The 22,750-nt window shown below is 30.2% G+C and overlaps 1 protein-coding gene across 2 annotated transcripts; it reads left to right on the forward strand.

Moving 5' to 3' along the window:
* The first annotated feature begins 5,746 nt into the window (after nt 1-5,746).
* LOC118045872 (probable catabolite repression protein creC) lies at nt 5,747-13,939 on the forward strand. 2 transcript variants are annotated; one of them, XM_035054605.2, is made up of 11 exons: nt 5,747-6,114; nt 6,552-6,878; nt 6,956-7,085; nt 7,161-7,254; nt 8,441-8,528; nt 8,639-8,722; nt 10,349-10,445; nt 10,541-10,628; nt 10,861-10,966; nt 11,051-11,143; nt 13,084-13,939. In XM_035054605.2, exons 1-11 carry the CDS (start codon nt 5,944-5,946, stop codon nt 13,483-13,485), a joined length of 1,680 nt encoding a protein of 559 aa, XP_034910496.1. In that variant the 5' UTR covers nt 5,747-5,943; the 3' UTR covers nt 13,486-13,939. The 2 variants fall into 2 exon arrangements, with proteins under 2 accessions (XP_034910496.1, XP_034910497.1); XM_035054606.2 differs by having other exon boundaries at nt 5,748-6,114; nt 6,956-7,067.
* The last annotated feature ends 8,811 nt before the right edge of the window (nt 13,940-22,750 follow it).

Below are 22,750 nucleotides of genomic sequence, written 5' to 3' on the forward strand. Positions count from 1 at the left end.
TTGGCACCCTTTTCATTTATGTCCCTCTTTTTTCCAAATCTACCATTGCCTAGGAAATCAAAAGCAATTGACCTTTAATCATGATTAAATCGCCCAAAAGATAATTGACCCACGGTTCCTACAGGTTAGATATTTGTTTTCAAAATAAAATTTTATACATAGTTTTTTTGAAATGTTTTTGTAGTTAAAAAATTCTAAGTGAAAAAAAAAGTATGCATACATACAATCAAATAAATCCAGGACTTTCTGTGTTAATAAATTAAAACAAATCATAAACGATAACTAAAAATAAAACTGGAAAAATCAAGAGACAAGTGTAGATCAAAATATTTAATCTTACAAAATAAGATATTTATCTGGTGTTTACTAAATTTGTTCATTAAAATAATTTTTTATTCAATCAAACAAGAATAGAAAAAATTGATTAAATATAATAAAAGGAAAAAAAAATTATGCAAGGCAGTACATATTAGAAATATTATCTAAAAATAGTTTTTTTATTTTCAAAAATATATTTCATCTGCACAAAAGATACAAAAAAAAAAGTATAGATGAATAAAAAAAACCTCTTTGAAAATTAAATGCATAATAAAAAAAAATTATCATTTAAAAGATATTCTTTAAACAAAATAAAAGAGAGAATGAGTTTTAATCTAAATATCAATGAATTGTTTTTTGAAAAAAAAACATAGTAATCATTAATTTAAAAAATAGATTAAAAAAAATGATAGGGCTAGGCACTATTAGGCCTAGCAAGCTAGGCTAGCCTGCTTGGCCTATTTTGTTAGGGCCTACACAAGGGCTTGCCCTAGTAGGCCTATCGAATGAACCATTTTATTTTGCTACACCTGAGGGTGGACAACATATTTTATTTTCTAAAAAAAATTTAAATAACACGTCATCTAATTTTAGCCATTGTGATGGTCAGAAAATCAAGACGTAAGTGTTTTTGACCCATAAACCTAATTTTAAACCCCCTTTTTTTTTTTCCAAAACACCTATAAAATACCTTAGAAACCGTGATAAACCTATTTATAGTCATAAAAAAAATAAAAAATCATTCCAAAAACCAAAATCAACCTAAAACCAAAAATCAACCAAAAGCTCAAATATTTTTTTCATGAAATTTAAAGTTAAAAAAACACCTAATATGAACTCTCTTTATAAAATAAAATCATTTGAAAAAAATATCAACCAGTTTGGTGGTCTAAATCAATATCAACAACATGATTCTCTTTTTACTATTGTAATTTGGCGACCTCTTTATCTCATATCTCAACTAGGGACTAAAGAATAACAAAAATAAACTTTTGTATCAAAATTGAATTTGAAGAATATTGAGGCACCGTAATTGTATAATCTATGTAATTTTTGAAATTCAAGGACCAAAGTGTATCTTTTGCGAAACTCCTGGCACACCACCCATGTTTAGCGCCCTTTTCATTTTGATCCCTTTTCTTTCAATCCTACCCTTTCATAAGAAATCAAAATCAATTGGCCTTTAGTTATGACTAAATCGACGAGAAAAAAAGTTTGAGGACTAAACTGAAAAAAAATTGCACTGTCTATCCATAATAATATATGAGAGGATGAACAGTGAAATTTTACATGGAAAAAAAACCCATGCCTTTTAGTTTTATACTTAATAAAGGATACACTCTTCTTTTTACTATTTAGAATTCAAATGTTAAAAAAGTTTGTGAAAAAATATGTAATGAATGAACTAATATTTTCATGTAGAACTTACTTAAATCTAATTATAAAGAAACTCAATTTCAATATATGTAAACATAAAGATAAAAATATTTTTTTTCAAAATAATGTAATATAAAGTTTTACCAATTAATTTAAGTTCTCCTTGCCTTTGTCTTAGCTTCCAAACAATTTGACAACTAATTCACAAAGAGATAGTTCTTGAGCACGTAACATGATTATAATATTAATCTTAACAAGCCCCAACACAATATGGGCTAATATTGTTAGGCCTTAGGAATATACTACGATCACTTTCATTCATCCAATTAAAGAATCACGATCTGCTTAAGACATATCTTGATACAGACCATATTTCCTTATGAAATCAAAAGTAATAAACAAACTAAAACTCAAAATTTTCTAGTTGAATTAATCTCAATCTCAACAATCCGAAGACTAATTTAAGTTTACCCATTAAAAGTTAAAAAAAAAAAAAAATTAAAGCAGCTTGTGATTTCGCTATATAATGTGATAGAGGAAACTATTCAGTAGAACAATGTTTTCTCCCCCCCTTTTTTTTTTATCATTGATGAATTTTCTCTTTTGATCAATGAGTTTTGTTTTTCAATTTTATCCTTACACATTGTATTTACCATGATTTAAGTTGATTGTTTATTTTGATTTGTTTTCTATTTAGTTATTAGGATATGAAAAAATATCTTAATATTGGGTTGATGCTTGATTTTGTAAAAAGCTTTTTGGCTTTATGGATTGAAAAGGATTGAAAACCCAAATTGACAGTAGGAAAAAAATAGGGGTTTCTTTTTACTTACTATTCATTATGCTTCTTTAAAAGAATTTTTTTTCCTTCACAATTCTTTCGCTTTTGTTTTTAGTCCCTTTAGTTTAAAACTTTTACGTTTTGGTTCAACATTTAATTTTCTTCATTATTAGTCCCTGATTTTAAAAGAGGAAAGTGAGAGTCGTTGAAAAATGGATGAGAAGAGAGAAAGTAGTTACATGGCTGATTTTATTGATAAGAATGACCAAACCTGGTGTTAAAGTGTTCCTCTTAACAATAAGAGTGTTATTGAGATGTTTTTGAACTTCCATATTGTTGTAAAGGGTAAATAGAGGTTGATAAAGTTTTTTTTGTTTGATTTTGTGTTTTGAACCAATCTAGAAGTATTTTAAGTTGAGAAATTAGCTTATTAAGGTCATAAGGGTGTTTATTAGATTTTTTAGGAGAAATAGATTGAAAAATGATTTTTGGGTGAAAAAAAACCCTAGCTCAATTTTTCAATCTCTCCAATGATTGAAAACTAGCTCGCAAATGACTTGTCGTCTTCTTGGAATTGTATATTTATTCTTTAAAAAATAAAAGGTGAACCACATGTTGTCTACCCTTAAAAAGAGGTTAGGCACGTGGGACTATCCTTGCAAGTCCACTCGTATCGAGCCTTCTTTCAATTGGGCTAAGGCCCTGTTTGAGATTGTGATATTGATTGCGATTCAAAGTGCATTTCACTTAGAATGACATCAAAATGATATTTTTTTATTTTTTTAAAAAATAATTTGTGAGATTAACATATTAAAATAATCTGAAAACATATTAAAAAAAAATTAGCAGTTTTTTTTTTAAATTAAGGAAACGCGGTTTCAACCGTGTTCCTAAATGGTCTCTAAGTGTTTGGATTTGACCCCTTTCTATTTCAAGTTTTTTTGGGTGTTTTTATTTATATACACGTGGGAAAATATAAAAAAATTATGTGGGAAAACATTACAGCAATTCACAGTGTAGGAAAAAAAAATTACAAAGTTAAATTCTCAATCAACTCAATATTAAAAAAAATAAAATCGATAAAATAATTTTAGAAAAAAATATAACAAAAAAATAGGGAAAAAAATCTATGTTGCGAACACTGTAGCAATTTACAGTGTTTTGTGATGAAAGCTACAGTGCTTTCCCACATGATTTAGCTTTATTTGTAATTACTTGTAATTCTAATTCTCAATTAGTTCAATATTTAAAAAATAAAATTGACAAAGATAATTTGAAAAAAAATCATAAGGAAAAAAAAACTATATGGAGAGACACTATAGTAATCCACAATGTTTTGTGAGGAAAGTTACAACGCTTTCCTCACATGATTAAGCTTTATTATAAAGTTAAATTCTAACCAGTTTAATATTAAAAAAAATAAATCGATAAAGATAATTTTAAAAAAATATTGCAAAAAAAAAAAACACACAAAAGAAACTGGAAAAAAAAAAACCACATGAGGAAAAAACTTTATCTCCATAGTGTTTTGTGAAAAAAGTTACAACGTTTTCCCCACATGATTTAGCCTTACTTGTAATTGTAATTCTTAATCAACTCAATATTTAAAAAATAAAATTGACAAAGATAATTTTAGAAAAAAACATAAAAAAACCATGTGGGGAAAAACATTATAGCAATTCACATTAATTTGCGAAGAAAGCTACAATGTTTTCCTCACATATTGTAACTGTAATTTTTAACCAGTTCAATATTAAAAAATAAAATCGACAAAGATAATTTTGAAAAAAAAAAAAAAAAACCTTGTGGAGAAACATTATAGCAATGAATAATGATTTAAAGAAAAAAAAAATTACAAAACTAAATTCTCAATCAACTCAAAATTAAAAAAAAAAAATCGTCAAATATAATTTTGAAAAAAAAAACCCATGTAGGAAAACACCATAACAATCCATAATATTTTAAAGGAAAAAAATTACAAAGTTAAATTTTTAATCAGCTTAATATTACAAAAAATAAAATTGACAAAGATAATTTTAGGGAAAAAAAAAGAAAAAACAAAAGAAAGTACTGTAGCAATTCACAATAACATTTGAAGAAAGCTACAATACTTTCCCCACATGTTTTAGCTTTATATATAATAAATAGAAAAATCATGTGAGAACACATCGTAGCAATCTATAATATTTTAAAGAAAAAAAATTACAAATTTAAATTTTTAATCAGCTCAATATTAAAAAAATTAAAATTGACAACCTCACTTGTTTTAACTTTATGTATAATGGTTTTTTTTTTCTAAAACTATTATTTTTAATTATATGGGATAAATGATAACAAAGTCAAGTTCAATTAAAAAGAAAAAAATCCCACCAAACTTGTAAATTGGAATAACTTGGGTTACCCTAACAAATAAATAAACCATTTTAACCCTGAAAAAGGACAAAATGAAAGGAAATAAATTACAAAACTTAATTTTTAATTACATCAATATTAAAAATTATAAAAAAAGTAAAATAAAGTGAAAAAATAATTAAAAAAAGTGAAAAAAAGAAGAGAAAAACTATAAAAAAGTGATAAAAAAAGTAATGAATTGTGGATTACTATATTAATTCACAGTGTATTGGGTGTGGATAAATAGTGAATTCTCCACACCCTTTAATTTATTATTTAATATCACAATATATATTACGGTGTTTGTTAGTTTTGTAATAATTGCTTTTCAAAAAGTTTTATATTTAAAAATATATTTTATATTTTTTAAAAATTAATTTTGAAATTAAGATATTAAAATAATAAAAATATAAAAAATTAATTTAAAAAAAATTAAATTTTTTTTAAAAAATATGATTTCAATCTTGTTCCTAATCACTACTATTATTAAGAAGTTCTGCATAAAACTATGTTGGAAACTTTCAAGTTATTATCTAATATAAACATTATCTTTCTCTTTGAGGTCCTAGTTTTTTAAATAGAAATGTTTGGGAGTTTAATAAAATAATTTTTATTTAAAAATATATTAAAATAATTTATTTTTTTATTTTAAATTTTATTTTTATATTAGTATATTAAAATAAAAAATAATAATTTAAAGTTTAAAAAACATTTTAAAAACACGATTGTAACTGTCCAAAACTTCAAAACCCAGCAAACTTTTTCTCTATCATCTCCACCGTCTATTCAACTGACTTTCAAAACTCCGAAGTCAAACGGCCTTTAAAAAATAAACACGCGGTAACAACAAAACAGAGGATCCACCCCCCCCCCCCCCCCCCCCGGGGATCTCCAAGGAGACCCATAGATAGCATAAAAAAGTGAAAAAAACACCGTTTTCTCGTCAATAATAAAAAAACTACAAGAAATTTGTTTTAATTCGTTGTATTTTTTTTTTGGAGAAAGAAAAGAGTGACCAAACCCTAGTGTCATGATCAGATGCTTTAAGGTTTACAGTAATCGAAGGCAAGACCAGCATGATCAACTCCAGCAACGGCATGATTTCAACGTCATCGACGTCGGCGAACACGCAATCACCGGGATTAAAGACTTATTTTAAAACCCCAGAAGGACGTTATAAGCTTCACTATGAAAAGACACATCCTTCTGGTCTCCTTCACTATGCCCATGGCAAAACTGTTACTCAGGTTTTCTCTTTTCTATCTACTCCATTTCATTTTTGAGTTCTTATATCAATACCCATTTTGTTAATCCGATTCCTTCGACTTTTTTTGGGGGGTTAATTTTTGTCTCAAAGCGTTTAGGGATTGCCCATTTCGTTAAAAGCCGAATATTTTAAGAATATTTGTTTTCTGGTTTTTGGCTCACTAATTTAATAATTTTTTGTCATTACATTTGTTGAATGGTTTTTCTTATCTTGTTTTATCATTAATAATTCATTAAATTCTAGGTTTTTTATCAACAGCGTAATATGTTTGTTAGAATCAACATGTACATGTTTATCTGCTAAATTTGATATTCTATCGTCAGTGTTAGAGGCATCTTTTAGTTAATTTGATAATGCCTAGCTGTATGTTTTATAGATATCTCAATTTCAGTTTTTGAAAAGAAATTTGATTAACAGGTAACCCTAGCTATTATCAAGGACAAGCCTGCCCCATCAACACCGACGGCCCCACCTTCAGGTTTCAGTACAGGCAGTGGTGTACGATCAGCTGCTGCTAGGTTGTTGGGTGCTAGCAATGGAAGCCGTGCGCTTAGCTTTGTTGGAGGGAATGGTGGGAGTAAAAGTATTAGTAGTAGTAGTAGTAGTAGTGGTAGGATTGGATCATTGGGGACATCATGCTCAAGTAATTCCATGATCAATTCAAATTTTGATGGGAAAGGGACTTACTTGATCTTCAATGTAGGGGATGCCATCTTTATAACTGATTTAAATTCTCAAGATAAGGTAACTTTGTATTTTTTGTTGGTATTTTTTAATGGAAACAACGGGAGGCATTTAAGAGGTTCTTTGTTTGAATATAGGAGGACCCAATAAAATCGATCCATTTTAGTAATTCAAATCCTGTGTGCCATGCCTTTGATCAAGATGCTAAGGATGGACATGATTTGCTTATTGGCTTGAGTTCTGGGGATGGTAAAATCTTAACTCAAGGTTGGATTGCATTTCTTTTTCTTTATTGAAAATTTAAGCTTTCTGATTTTAGTGGCTATATTTTTCTTATTGCAGTCTACTCAGTGTCACTGAGACAGCAATTACAGGATGTTGGAAAAAAGCTAGTTGGGGCCCATCATTATAACAAAGATGGTTCTGTTAATAATAGGCAAGAATATCTATAGTGCCTTCATAGTTCGACCATTTCTTTATCATGCATGCTTGTACTTCCAGGCTGTCTTATTTAACTGATGATCTTCTTGTTAAAATATCACATATGCACATACATAACTTCAACGAGCTGTGAGAATCAGTGTGACTTGATCATAATGCAAGTTACAAAGTAAGGTTGCTTAAGGAACAGTTTTATAATTTTGATTTCTTAATTTACTTTTGAATATTTATGACTCATGAATCATCAAAATATCAAAGATAGGTTGCACACAAAGGAAAATAGTTTGGGCAAAGATACTCTCTTTTGTTTTCATTATGAGGTATAGGCATGATTATTCTCAACATCCTAGATATATTTTGGATCAAGGTCATACTGGTGTGGATGATTTGATTGCAAAGTAAGAAAATGAAGTGAGGTTTTTTAATTAGCCATGTTTATCAGTTCTTTCATCTTTCAAGTGTGATTATGATTACTTAGGAAATTGGGAAAGCTTCCAGTGGATGGATTCCGGGCTGTTATCAGAATGCACCACTGAGTGACATAGCACATATTTGAATTTGTAGCCTACAAGTCTTTTTCAATGGTTTATGGATTGGGAAATTAGAGATTCAAGGGTTTAGGTTCAAGGATAACAGTTTATATGGTTTGTAAATGGAGTTGGGGATGAATGGGAAGGGCAGCTAGCATCACATTGGTGGGATTTCTCGAAATCATCCCTGTAAATCTTCAAAGCACAAGATACCCTTGCATTGTAGAGTCGAACTAAAATGCATCAAAAGTTATTCTTTTTGTTGCCTGCATGACCGGGTGCTGCCAATGCTATTCCCTGTGAAATCAATTATAAAATGGACCTTGAAATGTCCAAGTAATTGTATTGTGTGGGTAACCTTTTCCTAACAGTGCAGAACTTTCTTTGGGCTACAAATAGAAAAGCTTTTGAGCAATCCACGCCATATAAACTCAAAATGGTTTGTTGATCTTGCTTGATATCTTCTAGAAACTCTGAAATCTTGGTTCCCGTTTTAGGAATTAAAAGAACAAAAATCCCCCGAGTGGAGATGTTGGATACAAAAATCATTTAGTTAACATATGTATAAATATGTATATATACACATTGCACTTATGATAATTGAGTATTATGTACAAAACCAATTTAATTAATGCTGCTTATTTTCAACAGTCGTTGTATGAGTATTGCATGGGTTCCTGGAGGAGACGGTGCTTTTGTTGTTGCACATGCTGATGGTAATTTGTATGTCTATGAAAAGGTAAGCCTCCAACATGAAAAGGATTACATTGTCCTGTGTTCCCAAAATCTCTTAGTTCAAGATGTATCAAGAGATCTTAATATCTTTCTATTACTTTTCTTTTCCTCTAGAGCAAGGATGGTGCGGGTGATTCTTCATTCCCTGTTATCAAAGATCAAACTCAATTCTCTGTTTCACATGCCCGCTACAGTAAGGTAGAAGAGTTTGTTTGTTGGAATTAAAGTACTATGTAATAGTCTTACTTTGATTGATGCTTCATAAACTAAGTTTCTAATGGTGCAAGCAATTTTTAACTAGTAATTATTTTTAAAATCAGCAAGCAATTTTTCTTTGTTGTAATTTACGTGTATGGTAATTGACACCATGTATCTATTACTTCACCCTTTATTAGGTAGCTCCTCAATAAATACCATAGCCAAGTATTGTTCAAATGTCCATGTGACATGAAACCATTTTTCATTTTGTTACCAAGGTAAGTTCGATGTAATACATAGAAGTGTAGAGATGTGCAACTAACACCATGATTGAGATTTTAAATCTTTCTGCAACATTATGTTTTGCTTGTTTAGGTTCATTCTTTTAGTCAATAATTACCCTCTTCCATGATTGTTGGAGACTTTATCTGGCAACTCAGTTTTCACTCTTGTATTATTCTAACTGTTGTGCGGAAAGCAGTGGCTTCACTAGACACTGATCATCTCACTCTACAACTATAATCAATATAGTGAATGCTGTTGTTTTCTTCGTGTACATGGAGGGTCATGTCCTTGACTGCTGGGACAATTCTTCACAGTAAAGCCTGCTGCTTAACAATTAGTGTTGATTGGTTAACTTTCATCATATGTATCTTGGAATACATGTATTTGTGCATGTTTGTGTGTAAATTTGCATGTGCTCATGTTTTTGTGGGTATTATTAACTTATGCCTGCCGTTGTTGCTTTGTTCAGGTGTTAAACAAATTGGATTCATGGATGCAGTTGTAGTATAAACTAATATAAAGAGTAAACTATACTTATGCCAATATAGATTCATCAATGTTCTCTGTCCATATAGTTAAAAATTTCTCAATATCACCCCTCTGGTTTTCATGAAGTGCCCTGTGGTAAAACCCTCCTTTCAAGTTATATTTGACTTTTTAAAGGTTTCTTTTAAGTATTTTTGTGAGATAGTATCACAAATATTGGGATTTGAGATGAAAGGATGAGAGACAAGCGAAATAAGAAAGAGAAGATTGTAAAATTGAGCCTTCCATTAAATTCTGATAGCTATTTAATGGTCAGGGTTAATATTGAAACTTTTTGGATACTACAAGGGAAACATTGGAGTCTTAAAGTTAAGTTTACCGTTGTATAAAGTATAGTTGAAACACTGTGAATTAAATAATTCAAGATTTTAAGTTTGTTAATTGCTTATGGAACATGCCTATTTGGTTACTCTAAATGTAAGAAGCGTGCAGGATAGGTTCCTAACATCTCGGGACTTAACCCAACTGACGTTTACATGGTTGCAGCAATTATATTGTGCCAATGGAGAGATCAGTGAAGCAGGGCTCTGTCGCTCAACCTCATTTGTAGTTTTTCCAATTTCCCATGCCTACTTGTGTTTATCTTGGTTTATTATTTGGATGGTATACATATGTGGTTAACTGCTTTTGTTAGATTTGTATGTCCATTCCTCATTTCCTATCTTCAAATCTCCCATCCAAAGGCTTTCATCCTGCTCTAGTGATAGATTAGTTTTCTCCTTCTTATATCTTGATTTATATACTTATCCAACTAAATATGCAGTTCTTTCCATGACTCCTACAAACTGCATGCAGAGTAACCCGATTGCCAGATGGCATATTTGCCAAGGTTCAATCAATGGCATTGCTTTCTCAAATGAAGGGGCCTATTTAGCAACTGTTGGAAGAGATGGTATAACACTGTACCTATCGTTGCATCTAGTATTTTTCTTGTTTTTTTCTGTGTTGGTAGGTAGTGTAATTGATCTTAGTGTTTTGCTAGTGCAGGTTACTTGCGAGTCTTTGACTATTCAAAGGAACAACTTATATGTGGTGGGAAAAGTTATTATGGTGCTCTACTATGTTGTGCTTGGAGGTGACTAGCTTCATCAGTTTTCAAGTCATAATTTATTGCTATCTTTTGAAAATTTTCTTCCAATATTTTGAACTAGTTGTACACACAGGAAAAGGGCCATTACTCTGAGCTGATATAGCTTAAGACCCTTTTACATTTAACCTTCAATTCTTTCTTTTCTGTTGGTCTTTTGCATTTGAAATATTTATATTGTCTTCAAGAAAACTGATGATGAAAAGTGTCACCCGCTCAGCATGGATGCAAAATATATTTTGACTGGAGGAGAAGATGACCTAGTTCAAGTTTGGAGTATGGAAGATCGGAAGGTTGTTGCGTGGGGTGAAGGACACAATTCATGGGTAAGATTCTCAAATCATCATGGTTGATTGTCAATTACATGATTCTGGTCATCTTATACAGTTCTTATCTGATGTTGCTGGCAGGTAAGTGGAGTGGCTTTTGATTCATATTGGTCATCACCAAACTCGGATGGCACAGGGGAGAATGTTGTGTACCGGTTTGGTTCTGTTGGTCAGGTATGGTACACATTTTTGTTGCAATTCATGGTTGACTTGTTCCATTGCTAGCTGAAAGCAGTTTTAAGTTCCTGGGCAGATGGAACTCATAGGAATTGAATATGATATCCAAAATCCTAATATATCACTTTGGTTTAAGTTAATATTGTAGTGGAGGTGCCCAAGATTTTTAAATCCTGGGAGGGTGCTTTCCAACAGTCATGGTTCTAAATAAGCCATATGATGAATATTTTGTATTTTATCTCTAGGAAAACTGCAGAAATAGGGAGCATTCATATTGATGGAAAAAACATATCGATTGCTTTAAATAAAAGCACAAACTATGTCAAAACATTAATTCGATTGCTATAAATAAAAGCACAAACTATGTCAAAACATTAATTCGATGAGCATACCTCGCTTATTGTCTTTTAATAACTACTATTGCTTTTATTAACTTTTAATTACTTCTTTTAGGCATTCTACCTCAATAAAAAATTCTAGAAGATGTGTAAATCTTGCATAAACTCTATGCCATCATGTATGTTAATCTCATTTCCATATAACATTTTACTCGAAGGGGGAGACAGAAATTCGATTCCAAGTTTAGTCAAATTGCTGTTGAGTCCTGAGAGGCACATTATTATTAAATTTTTTTTGTACAAGAGGCTCATATTTGGTAGTGGTGATTCTGGGTGGTGGTACACCAATGCCAAAACATCAACAATGGTGTGTATATATATTTATATATTTTCATACAGACCAAACACTAAACAATTATTTTCAAGTAGTTTTTATCTACATAGCCATACAATGAAAAATAATGTATATTCTAGGAAAACATCTATTATGTAGAATATTTTGAAAAAACAAGTTTTTTTTACAAGAAATGGAGCATTAGAGTTTCAATAAGATGATATTTTCCATGTTGTGTAGTTGGGCAGTGGGCCTTCACTTTTCTCTAAAAAGAAGACAAATAAACAAAAATATGTATTTTAATCTTTGATGACTTTTTTTATGATTATATTTAGTTTTGCAAAATACACATTAGCATGCATGATACATTTAATTGTAATATTTTTGTGCCACTTGTACAGCACACATGCATAGAACCTGGTTAATAGAAGAGTGTATGGAGTTGTTTAAAGACTACTTGATCAGATTACAAGGTTGAGTTATTGTGATTATTCTTGCTTGCAAACAAAAAAATAATTTAAGTGTAATTTTAACTGCTAGCGCAGCTTAAAACTGTTCTAATTGTATATTTTAGCTCGAAGGGATCAACAGTTCCTAGGAGAAGTGAAAAAGATGAGCACTTGAGATAAAAAAATCAAAGTATGCCCTAACTCTTTTTCCAGAACCTTCTTAGGAACTCCAATCAAAATACATACTAACATGGCGATAGATTTATTAGTCCCTTCCTTTCATAACAAGAAGAGGAACACAACTCGCTCACCAAGAATATTAATGATTCATATAAATCACTTATTGGTAGAAGCCCCAAATGGTGCAATCTGGCATATCTTAACCAAACCCTTTGCATGATGGGTGAGCTCAGTTCAAGTCTTAATTGATCAATGGATCTATAAGCCTATCAATGAAGCAACAACTGGGGAACTCACGTTCTCATCATCTTTGGTAAAACCAAGTCCACCGCTTAGACATTCATAAATGGCTTTTGTATATTTGCAATGTATTGGACCTCTGTCTTTGTGTTTATTTTTCAAACACCAGTATTAGAAGCTGGTTGAGGTACTTTTGGTAGAGTGAAAACCAATGCCTGCAGCAGTTAATAACATGTGGTATGAGTTAAAACTGAGACTATGGCAAGTGACTTGATGAGATTGAGGTGTGATATGTATGGTCTTCTATAACTTTCCTTCTCTAGTTTACCCCAGTTTTTTGACTCCTTTAAAGGCTTCATAAGTAACCATGTTGCAACTTGTTTGTTCTGTCAACAGGACACACAGTTACTTTTATGGGATCTGGAAATGGATGAGATTGTAGTGCCAATACGTAGGTGCCCCCCTCCTGGTGGATCTCCTACTTTCAGTACTGGAAGTCAGTCTTCCCACTGGGACAGTGTTATCCCAGTTGGAACTCTGCAACCTGCTCCTAGCATGCGTGATGTTCCAAAGCTTTCTCCTGTAGTGGCTCACCGTGTTCACACGGAACCTCTTTCTGGTTTAGTATTTACGCAGGAATGTGTTCTTACTGTTTGTAGAGAGGGCCATGTAAAAATCTGGATGAGACCTGGAGCCTCAGATAGCCAGTCAGGCAACTCGGAAACCATCCCAAGTACCAGTTTGAAGGAGAAGCCATTATTGTCAAGCAAGATTGGCAGTTCTACATATAAGCAATGACGAAATTGTCATGAGATTCCAAGGCAAAATGGATCTCTTTTTCATTGATTTGATTTGAAATTGCTGGTGTGGCTGCTCATCCCATTTCCACAGTTGATTTTCTCAGAGTTAGAGCTGGATGAATGTTCTGATTGCTGGGGGATTCATCAACTGGGTCCATTTGTGCATTGAGAGATAAAATGCCATTTATGGCACTAAGAGCTCAGGAGGGAGAGAACCCCCTATGTAAGTACAAAACAGTTGTTGCTAGGATATATATATTATATAATATTTAATTTCTGACAGAAATAATTGGAAGTTACTCCTTGAGATTTACATTTCAGAGGTGCATAGGAGTTCATTTGATTCTGCTGGTAATGAAATTTCACAATAGCTATATAATTTTTGCCGTATATCATGAAGCTCTCTCACATGTAATAAGCTTTTCATGTTATGGCTATGAGGTATTTATTTCTCTTGGATGTATCCTTGATTTGGAAGAAAAAATATTCTTTTGGTTAGTACTAGATATGGGTTTTGACACTGAAGTTATGCTGAGGAACACTGAATTACGGGAGACTAGTGCTGTATTTGTATTCATTTAGTTTTATTCTGGCAAACAAGGTGGACTACACTATACCGTGTTAGCAAGATTTTTCCTTGTGATTTTTTCATGATCTTGTTTCCTGTATTTCCCTTATCTGTTTTGCCACCAATCCACCTGGGAGGTTTCCCTGTTCGAATCTCCTTGTGGATGGCTTGGCCTGCCAAGACCCCATATTTTAAGGTGATAATATAGCCCATAGTTGTTAAAAACAAGTTTTGACTCGTAAAATCGCCTGGTTTTATTAGTCAAAAGGCATAAAACATGTAAAAGCAGGTTTAAAACTTGAAATCAGTAAAATCGATCAAACCCAATCAAATTTTCATAAAATCAGGTCAACTCGTAAAAAACATGAATATCGGTTTGATTTTACTATTTCTGCTTAAATGAAAAACAAGTAAACAATTGTGAACTGTCATTTTTGCTTTACCCTTTCAGCCTTTCCCCTGTCAATATTTCCATTTCTCTTTTCTGCTTTATCCTTTTCTCTTTTCCCCAATCCAAATATGCAAGAACTCTAAAATCACCAGCGGCTAAGCAGATTAAGAATCAGACTGAGAAATCGATTCCACTTTCTATTTACCAGCAATGCTTTTGATTTTACGCGTTTCGACTCTCCACTCACCAAGAAGGTAAAAATTTATTACCAAGCTTTTGTTTTTCCTTCTAGTTTTTAATAATTGCTTGCTATCAGGTCACGAGTTTTTCATTAGTTATGGGCTTTTTATTTTACCCTGTTCTGTGTTTTATTTAATGGTGATTTATTTGAAATGGAATATGGCATTTGAGCATTTAGGATGCTGTTGTTGCATGAGAATTGTTTTCTTGCTGTTCCGTGTTCTTGCATGAGAAGGTAAGAATTGTTGCATATATTTTATGATGTGGCTAGACTGGTGGAAATGTTCTAGACATTGTCTGTTATTTTCCTCTCCCAAATAATTGCAGCATGCTATCTTTGTGGGTTTTAAAGAACCAGATGAAAGAGAGCGAGGAAATTTTATGTTAGTGAAATTTGCAGTTCTTGAGAAATTGTGAGGCTTTCAAGGGATGCTGAGCTGTTAGAGATTTGTGGAGTTTTGTTACTCCATGGTGTTTTTCTTTATTAATTTAAAATATGTATTCTAAAATTATGTCCTAATTTGGTGTTGATTCAGAAGGCATGGGTATTAGAGGATAACCTTTTTGAGATATAGATTCTTTCAGGTGTATTGAGCATGCTTACTGAGAAATTCAAGCCTCGTTGTTAGTCATCATTTATTGCATTTCTCAAGTGATCCTATCGGATGGTGGTGTTTGGTTCAGAAAGAGTTGAATATGACGTTTTTTTCTCAATGCTTTGATTCATGTAAAAGGAATGAACTGGAAGAATTTATGATGGGTATGACAAACATAGAGTTGATTGAGTGAAGCATCATGGACCTTCTGACTTCTGTGTACTCCAGCATTCAGAGTTTAGGTGCAATCTGCATTTAGATTCCCATGAAGTCTTCAGTTTTCGTAAAGTTCTGTGATTTCTGTTAAAAGATTTTGGTTTCCCTTCATCCATTTTAGATCATAAAATGTAGCATCCAAAGAGGAACTGAACTATAAAACCTTGAAAAAGGCAGCAAACTGTGTACAAAGCGAAGTCAGGTAACCTTGCCTGCAAAAAACCAACAAATACAACAGAGGAATCAAACTACAAGCCCGAGCCAACATCTCTTAACAACCACCTCAAGAAATATTAATAGTATGGGATCTTATTGGTAGAACTGAACTTTGAGGTCCCTTTTGTTTCTATGCTCAGCTAGAATAGATGTTATGGCTCTATTTTCTTTGTTGATCCCTTTTTTTCTTGTAGAAATCTCATATTCAAACATCCAAAATACAGAGCATGTCATTCTTTCAATGTTCATGTAATCAGATGTGCATAGATTCCTTCAATACAATCACTCATGCTCTCTACTTTTTTTACATTACCCTGAATGTTAAATTGTCCTGTAATTCTTATCCAAAAAAAGCTCTTGAAAAGCAAGTGCATTTAGTATTACTTATTAGTAATCATCTTTAACGTATTGATGACAGATCTTTATGTATTTAATCTGCCATAATCAGCATTGCCCCCATGATTTTCTGCTGTTAAATGTCAGAATTACAAAGTCATCCAAATAAAAAACAACACCGCATTGCCGTGATTGGCTTCTCATAAATTGAAACATCCAATAACAGCCTTGAATGTAGCATTACAGATCAGCAAAGAATAGCTGCTGGCAGGCATCTAGTAAATATTGTCGTGTTGGAACTTCTGAAGAATAGAAAGAGTTGCCGTAGGAGGCCAATATGTTTTCTGCATGTTATAATGTTGCCTTGTCTGCGAATGTATTATGCCAACTATTGGATGAGCTTATTTTGAATTCTTCCACCAACTTTGAGAAGCTGAAGTGCTATCGGTGAGTAACTGAGCAAGGAAAGAACATTCTAGGACATTATCTGCATAGTTATAGAAAGAAAATAAATGTGTTTAAACTTGAATTCTATTCAATACATGATTTTAGTTAAAAAAAATTACTTATGATTTTTAGTTAAAAAATTTTGCTTGTAATTTTATGATTTTACAATTCAAGTTTATATTATATATTCTATATTATGTTTAAAAAGCATTTTTGATAACCTTGATATAGCCACTTATGTGATGGTCAAATTGATACCAAACACAAACTACTATCACTTAAGGACAAATTGCTGCTGTTGATGCGTGTAATTAATGAATTGAAGAGGAAAAAGAGAATACAAAAAGATAAAAAAAGACCGAATATAGGAGAGGAAAAAGGCATGCATCTTGCAAAAGCGTTGTTTTTTTAATTAATTATTGAAAGCGTTAATCTCATAAAAATATAGTTAAATAGTTTAAAACAAATAATAAAATGAAGTCTAAAATAGAATAAAATAATTTTCAATTACAAAATTAAATGAAAGTTTTATAAAATAGACTTGTATGTGTTCTTAGATGTGATTAATCTTTTCATCAAATAATGAAGAATTAAGTTATACTTTTTTCTTCTTTGACTATACACATGTAACTTGTGACGTGGATTTGGAAAGAACTCGATCATCAACTATATCTCCTCACAACTCTAGTAGTTTATCATGGATAAGAATTAATTTGTTGCCATATATCTCAAGTGACTTAAGCGTAGTTTAAATTAGGTTGCCCAACTTAATGAACTAAGAATTGTCGAGTCTTGTTATTTTTTGTAAAATATAATTTTTTTTTATTCAAAATAATATCGATATATTTCTTTTATGTTGATAAAAAGAATAATGAGATAAAGTTCTTAATTAAGATTGCTAATTTTATTTCGGTTCATGTTTTATTTTTCTTATCGGAACAATAAATTTTGATTCTGAAATATTCAAAATATGAACTGCATTTAGATGGAAAAAAAACTTATTATTTTATAACATATATGTTTTCTTTTCTTTTCCTTTCTCTTTTCAATTTCCTTTCTTTTGTCAACCAAATTAGAGAAAAGAATTTACAAACTCGTTTTAAAATGGCTTGGCAAGTCTACACCCACACCTGAAGTACAAATCATACTTGAGTATTTTATTTCTTCACTAGTCCAAGCTTAAATGTATAATTCCACTTGATAAATCCACAACAAACTTCTTACACCATTTAAAAATATACCATTGTTCAAGATTTTTTTCCTCTTGAAAATAAACCATCTTCGAGATTTTATATATATATATATACTTTGGTGAAATTCTATTGTCAATATCAAGAGTTTTTACATAACTCTTAAATATTTAGAATGATAATTTAATTTTTATAATAAACTCTCTCAATATAGTGAATATTATAATTTGAAGTTCTAATATTTCTATACCTCACTCACTAGATAACACTTATAATATGTGAAGGTGTTTAAGTGTAAAATCAATGAGATTAAATACCTTTTATACTAAAATATAAAGATTTAATAGCATAAACTAGAGAATGATCGAGGATTAATGATTTTAATGTTGTTTTATTCTTAGAATAGTGTATATATTATACATGTTCGGTTTCTTTCTTATTTTATAATTAGAAAAGCTATATATATATATATATATATATATATATATATAATATAAAGAATTGATGATTTTAATGTTGTTTTATTTTTAGAATAACTTATATATCATTTATATTCGGAATAGCTAGATCGATGATGTTTGTCCACCTCCTTCGTTTCTACACTAGCTGTGTCATCCACCGCTGCCTGGCTGGGAGATCGTCACCCATAAAGTTTCAGCTTACTTTTTTATGCCCTTTCCTTACTGCCTTTCGGTTTCCCCTTTTATTTCTTTGTCTTCTCCTTTCTAATGAGGCTGCCACCGTGACTAACGAGGGATGACGGGGGTGAAGGCTATGGCTAGTCATAAAGGAGCTGAGTTGGCTGATGTTCGCCGGCTGATGGGGCTGTTGATGGGGGCATCAATTATGGGGAACTAGAGGACAGGCTGAGGGACGAGGCACTAACCCAATCTATTGATAACCTAATGGAGACTCTCTTGTAGATTGGAGAGTTTTATTCAGTTTTGTCAAAGAGCCAAAAACTCTTCCAAAAAACCGTAATTTCTGTTAGATCATAAGGGTATCATGCCGCGGTTTGAACTAATAATTTTTTGCAAAACAAATGCAAGTCCTATGGATTTTATAGCAATCAGATCACCTTTTTAATGAGTTTGAGTTTCAAATTAATTTATTTGAAAGTTATTTTAATATCATTCATTTTAATTGATAAGTTTAAAAATCTTGAATAATTAATGAAAATATAATTGCTTATAAAATCATGCTCCAACTCAATAATGATACATTTATTTAATAATTTTATATAAAATAAATTAAAATAAATTATAAAATCTAATTTATATTTAACATGATTACTTTTTTATATTTTAACGACCTAAAGTTGGTCAGCCAACTTCAAAGGCTAAAAAATCTTACTTTCACCAATTTTTTTTACTGAAAACATTTAAGAAACATTTTAGAGATCTCAATAAACTCATTTATGGTCATAAATTAGGATTAGTTGATTTAAAAATGAAAAATAAACTACAATAAAAAAGATTATCAAGTCCTGATCTATCTTTTTTGATAAGATAGAGAAAAAAAAGACCAAAATGAAATTTTTTTTGTCAAATCAAGCTTATTGACACTAAGAACGATGAGTTTTATCGCCAAAAATGAGTCATTCTATAATTTTCTCCCTCTATAATATTTACAATGACTCTCTCTTCTCAAACTCAAAGACTAAAATACAGGACAAATAAAGTTCTGGACCAAATTATTTAATTAACAAACTAAAAGGATAAAAAGTGATTTTTTGACAAAATCTCAAAGGAAAGATAACCCAAAAGGTGTCGGCACTTTTTTTTTTTTTTTAAATGGCCTCTTGTTTTTTCTTTTGCTCAATTTTAGTACCCTTATTTTAAATATTTCTTGAACAATAAATTCATATTTTTTCTCATAAAATCAAACATAAACCCAATGGCAAAATATATTTTTTAGATTCAACTCACTACATAAAAACTAAATCGAAATAAATTATAAATTTCAAATCTCTATCAACACAACATTAAAAGATTAAATTAAGAAGAAAAGAATTTGATGATTGAAAATATAAAAGAAAAAGAATCAAATTTGATGTTTGTTTTTAAAAACAAAAGGTCTACCATTTTTCTTTGTTTCAATTTTGGCTCTTTCATTTTCATTTTCTTGCAAACAACAAAATCATATTTTTTTGTAAAATCATGCACAACCTGAGATGTTTTTTTTTTTTAAAAAAAATGGCTATAACAATATAAAATGCAAAGAAAACAACTTATCAATCCTAAATCCCAATAAAAGCAAAATCAAAGAATGAAATTAACAAAAAATGAGAATAGTAAAAAGAGAAAAATAAAAGTTGAAACATTATAAAAACATTAAATCAAGAGGAGTTGTTACTATAGACTTCGCATTGTACATTCTCTCATAAATCATGTGGGTTGTAATTATAATTGTTTTAAAACTTTTTTCAATTTGATCCCCAAACTTTTTTTTTTTTTGCACAATTAAACCATTTTGAGCACAAATTATCACCTGCACCTAGTTGCTTATTGTTTTTTAAAGAAAGGGTTGGATTGAAAGACAAAAAGATAAGAAAAATCGGTGGAGATTTTGAAATTCATCTAAAAATTTTATTTTAGTCTCCAATCTTTTTTTAGTTAATAGGTGATTAATCACTTTAATTTTTAGAAATCCAATGTGGTACCAAACTTTATTTACCTTATTTTTCAATCCTATTTTTTGAGAGGAGAGAGAGACTTGCTGGTTTATGACATAGAAAGAGAAAATCACCATTGACAATGATTCTAGACATAAAAATAGTTAATCTCGGTGTCAATGAGTTTTATTTGATGAGTGAAGTTTTACCTGGGTTTTATCCATTCTCCTTGCTTGTGGAGGTACATATGATCAAGGGAATAATTCCAAGTTTGAGTTGATTTTAGATTTTTAAGCTTTTTGTTTTTTTGATGTTGTAGGCCATTGATAGATTTATTAAGGTGTTATTTTTAGGATTTTTAGATAAAAATGGGTTGAAATGAGTTTTTTGTTAAAACAATTGAGCCCTAGTTTTCAACAACCTCTTATTGCTGGATTCTATAGAAAAATAAATAACATGTGGTTTGTTTATTTCTTAAAATATAGTGGTACGCCTCTTTAAAAAATAAAAATAAAAAGTTTGACCCAGACACGCAGGCTAGGTTGGAAGTCCTAAGTACCTAGGCTCCTTTTTGTTTTTTAGTTCTTTTATTTTATATTTACATAAAAAAATATTGATAAAAATTATCATTGAACCAAGATGAGTCGATAAACCAAGGCGCATGTTTGATAGGTTAATTCATAACATCTAGCCTATTATTTATGTTTCTTTTTTCTTTTTATTTTTATTTAATGTATTTTTTGTCCTTTAATTTTTTTTTTAAATATAATTTTACTATTTGTTATTGATGATCTAATTTTTTTTTTATTTAACTCAAAACTAAAAAAATAAAATTTCACCATTTATTATTAATGATCTAGTTAGCTAACTTGATCCCACATGCCTATCATGCTTTTTTTAAAACAATTTTCATACCCTTCATTCTTATATAATTAAATGAAATATAATCTCTGAGATATTTTTTTATTATTGAATTTGATAGCGTGTGTGATTTGTGTCGCGAATTTACTTAATTAACTCGAGTTCACTTAAATTTTATTTTTAATTGATTGTTGTTTTATATCAGTCTTATCCTCCTTTAAGATTAAGTTAATCGATGATGAACTTCCCAATTTATTTTTTTAAAATTATTCTTGTAAGTTTTACAGGTTAGCATGTGTTAATCTAGGTGAACCTAATATATTTCTATTTTAATATTAAATAAAAATACCATTAAATTCAAGTTTAAAATATATTTTTTAGAAGATTTATTAGCAATAATTAGATATTTTTTTATTATAAATTTATTTTTACTCTGATCTAGTATACGTCTATACGAGATAATGAGCTAGTTGTTGCAACTCACATGGATCACCTTAATTCATAGTTGTATCTTTAAGTTTTTGTTAATGTCACCATGCGATGGAAATAGACCTCATATCGGTCCCATAGTCAGCGTCTTGTATAGGAAAGCATTAAGTTTTTTTAAAAATATATTTATCTTGAAAAATATTAAATTTATATATTTTTAGTATTTTTTAAATAATTTTAATATATTAATTTTTAAATTAATTTTTTTAATATATTAATAAAAAATTAAAAAATAATTTAAACCACACTACTAAACTTGAATTATTTAATGTAAAAAGATATATAATTAGGTTTCATATAAGTAAAAATGCATCTCCTCCAATTCGAGCTATTTATTTTAATTGTTCAGCTTTTAAATTTATTTTTAAAAAATTAATAATTTAAATTTTATAAATTTTAAGATTGATGATGATTTATATAATTATTTAATGTAAAAAGATATATAATTAGGTTTCATACAAGTAAAAATGCATCTCCTCCAATTCGAGTTATTTATTTTAATTGTTCAGCTTTTAAATTTATTTTTAAAAAATTAATAATTTAAATTTTATAAATTTTTAAGATTGATGATGATTTATATAATTATTAACTTTAAAATATATTAAATTATTTTTAGTATGCGTAAGCGAACACTTAAATTAATAAAAAATAAAATAATGCATCCCCACTTATTGAATCCCTACACGCGTACGAACCTTCTTTAAGCAGAAGGTTCCTCGTCCTCTCGCACGTTACTACTGTACTATCAACACTAATAGTTAGATCAACTCCATTTTTATATCACTGTCGCCAGAGTTCAACTCTCTGCCCATCTCTAGTTTACTCAATTTCATTCCTCTCTCAAACAAAACCTAATCCCTTACCCTGTTTCGTTTCCTCATATCTTTTGCTATCTTGCATGTTTTGTTTTGATAAATTTGTCATTGTATAGCGAAAGTGTGGGATATAAAAGGATTTAATATTGTAACATGTAGAGTTCTCAAAAGGAATGGTTTTTTTTTTTTTTTTCAATCAAGTAAAGATGGTATTTGAGGGAAAGCCAAGAGTTCATAAAAGGGTCTGGTTAATGTTTCAAAAATCAATGGGTGTCCTTGTGGGT

This window comes from Populus alba, chromosome 16 (assembly GCF_005239225.2).
Source record: "Populus alba chromosome 16, ASM523922v2, whole genome shotgun sequence".
Classification (NCBI taxonomy): domain Eukaryota; kingdom Viridiplantae; phylum Streptophyta; class Magnoliopsida; order Malpighiales; family Salicaceae; genus Populus; species Populus alba.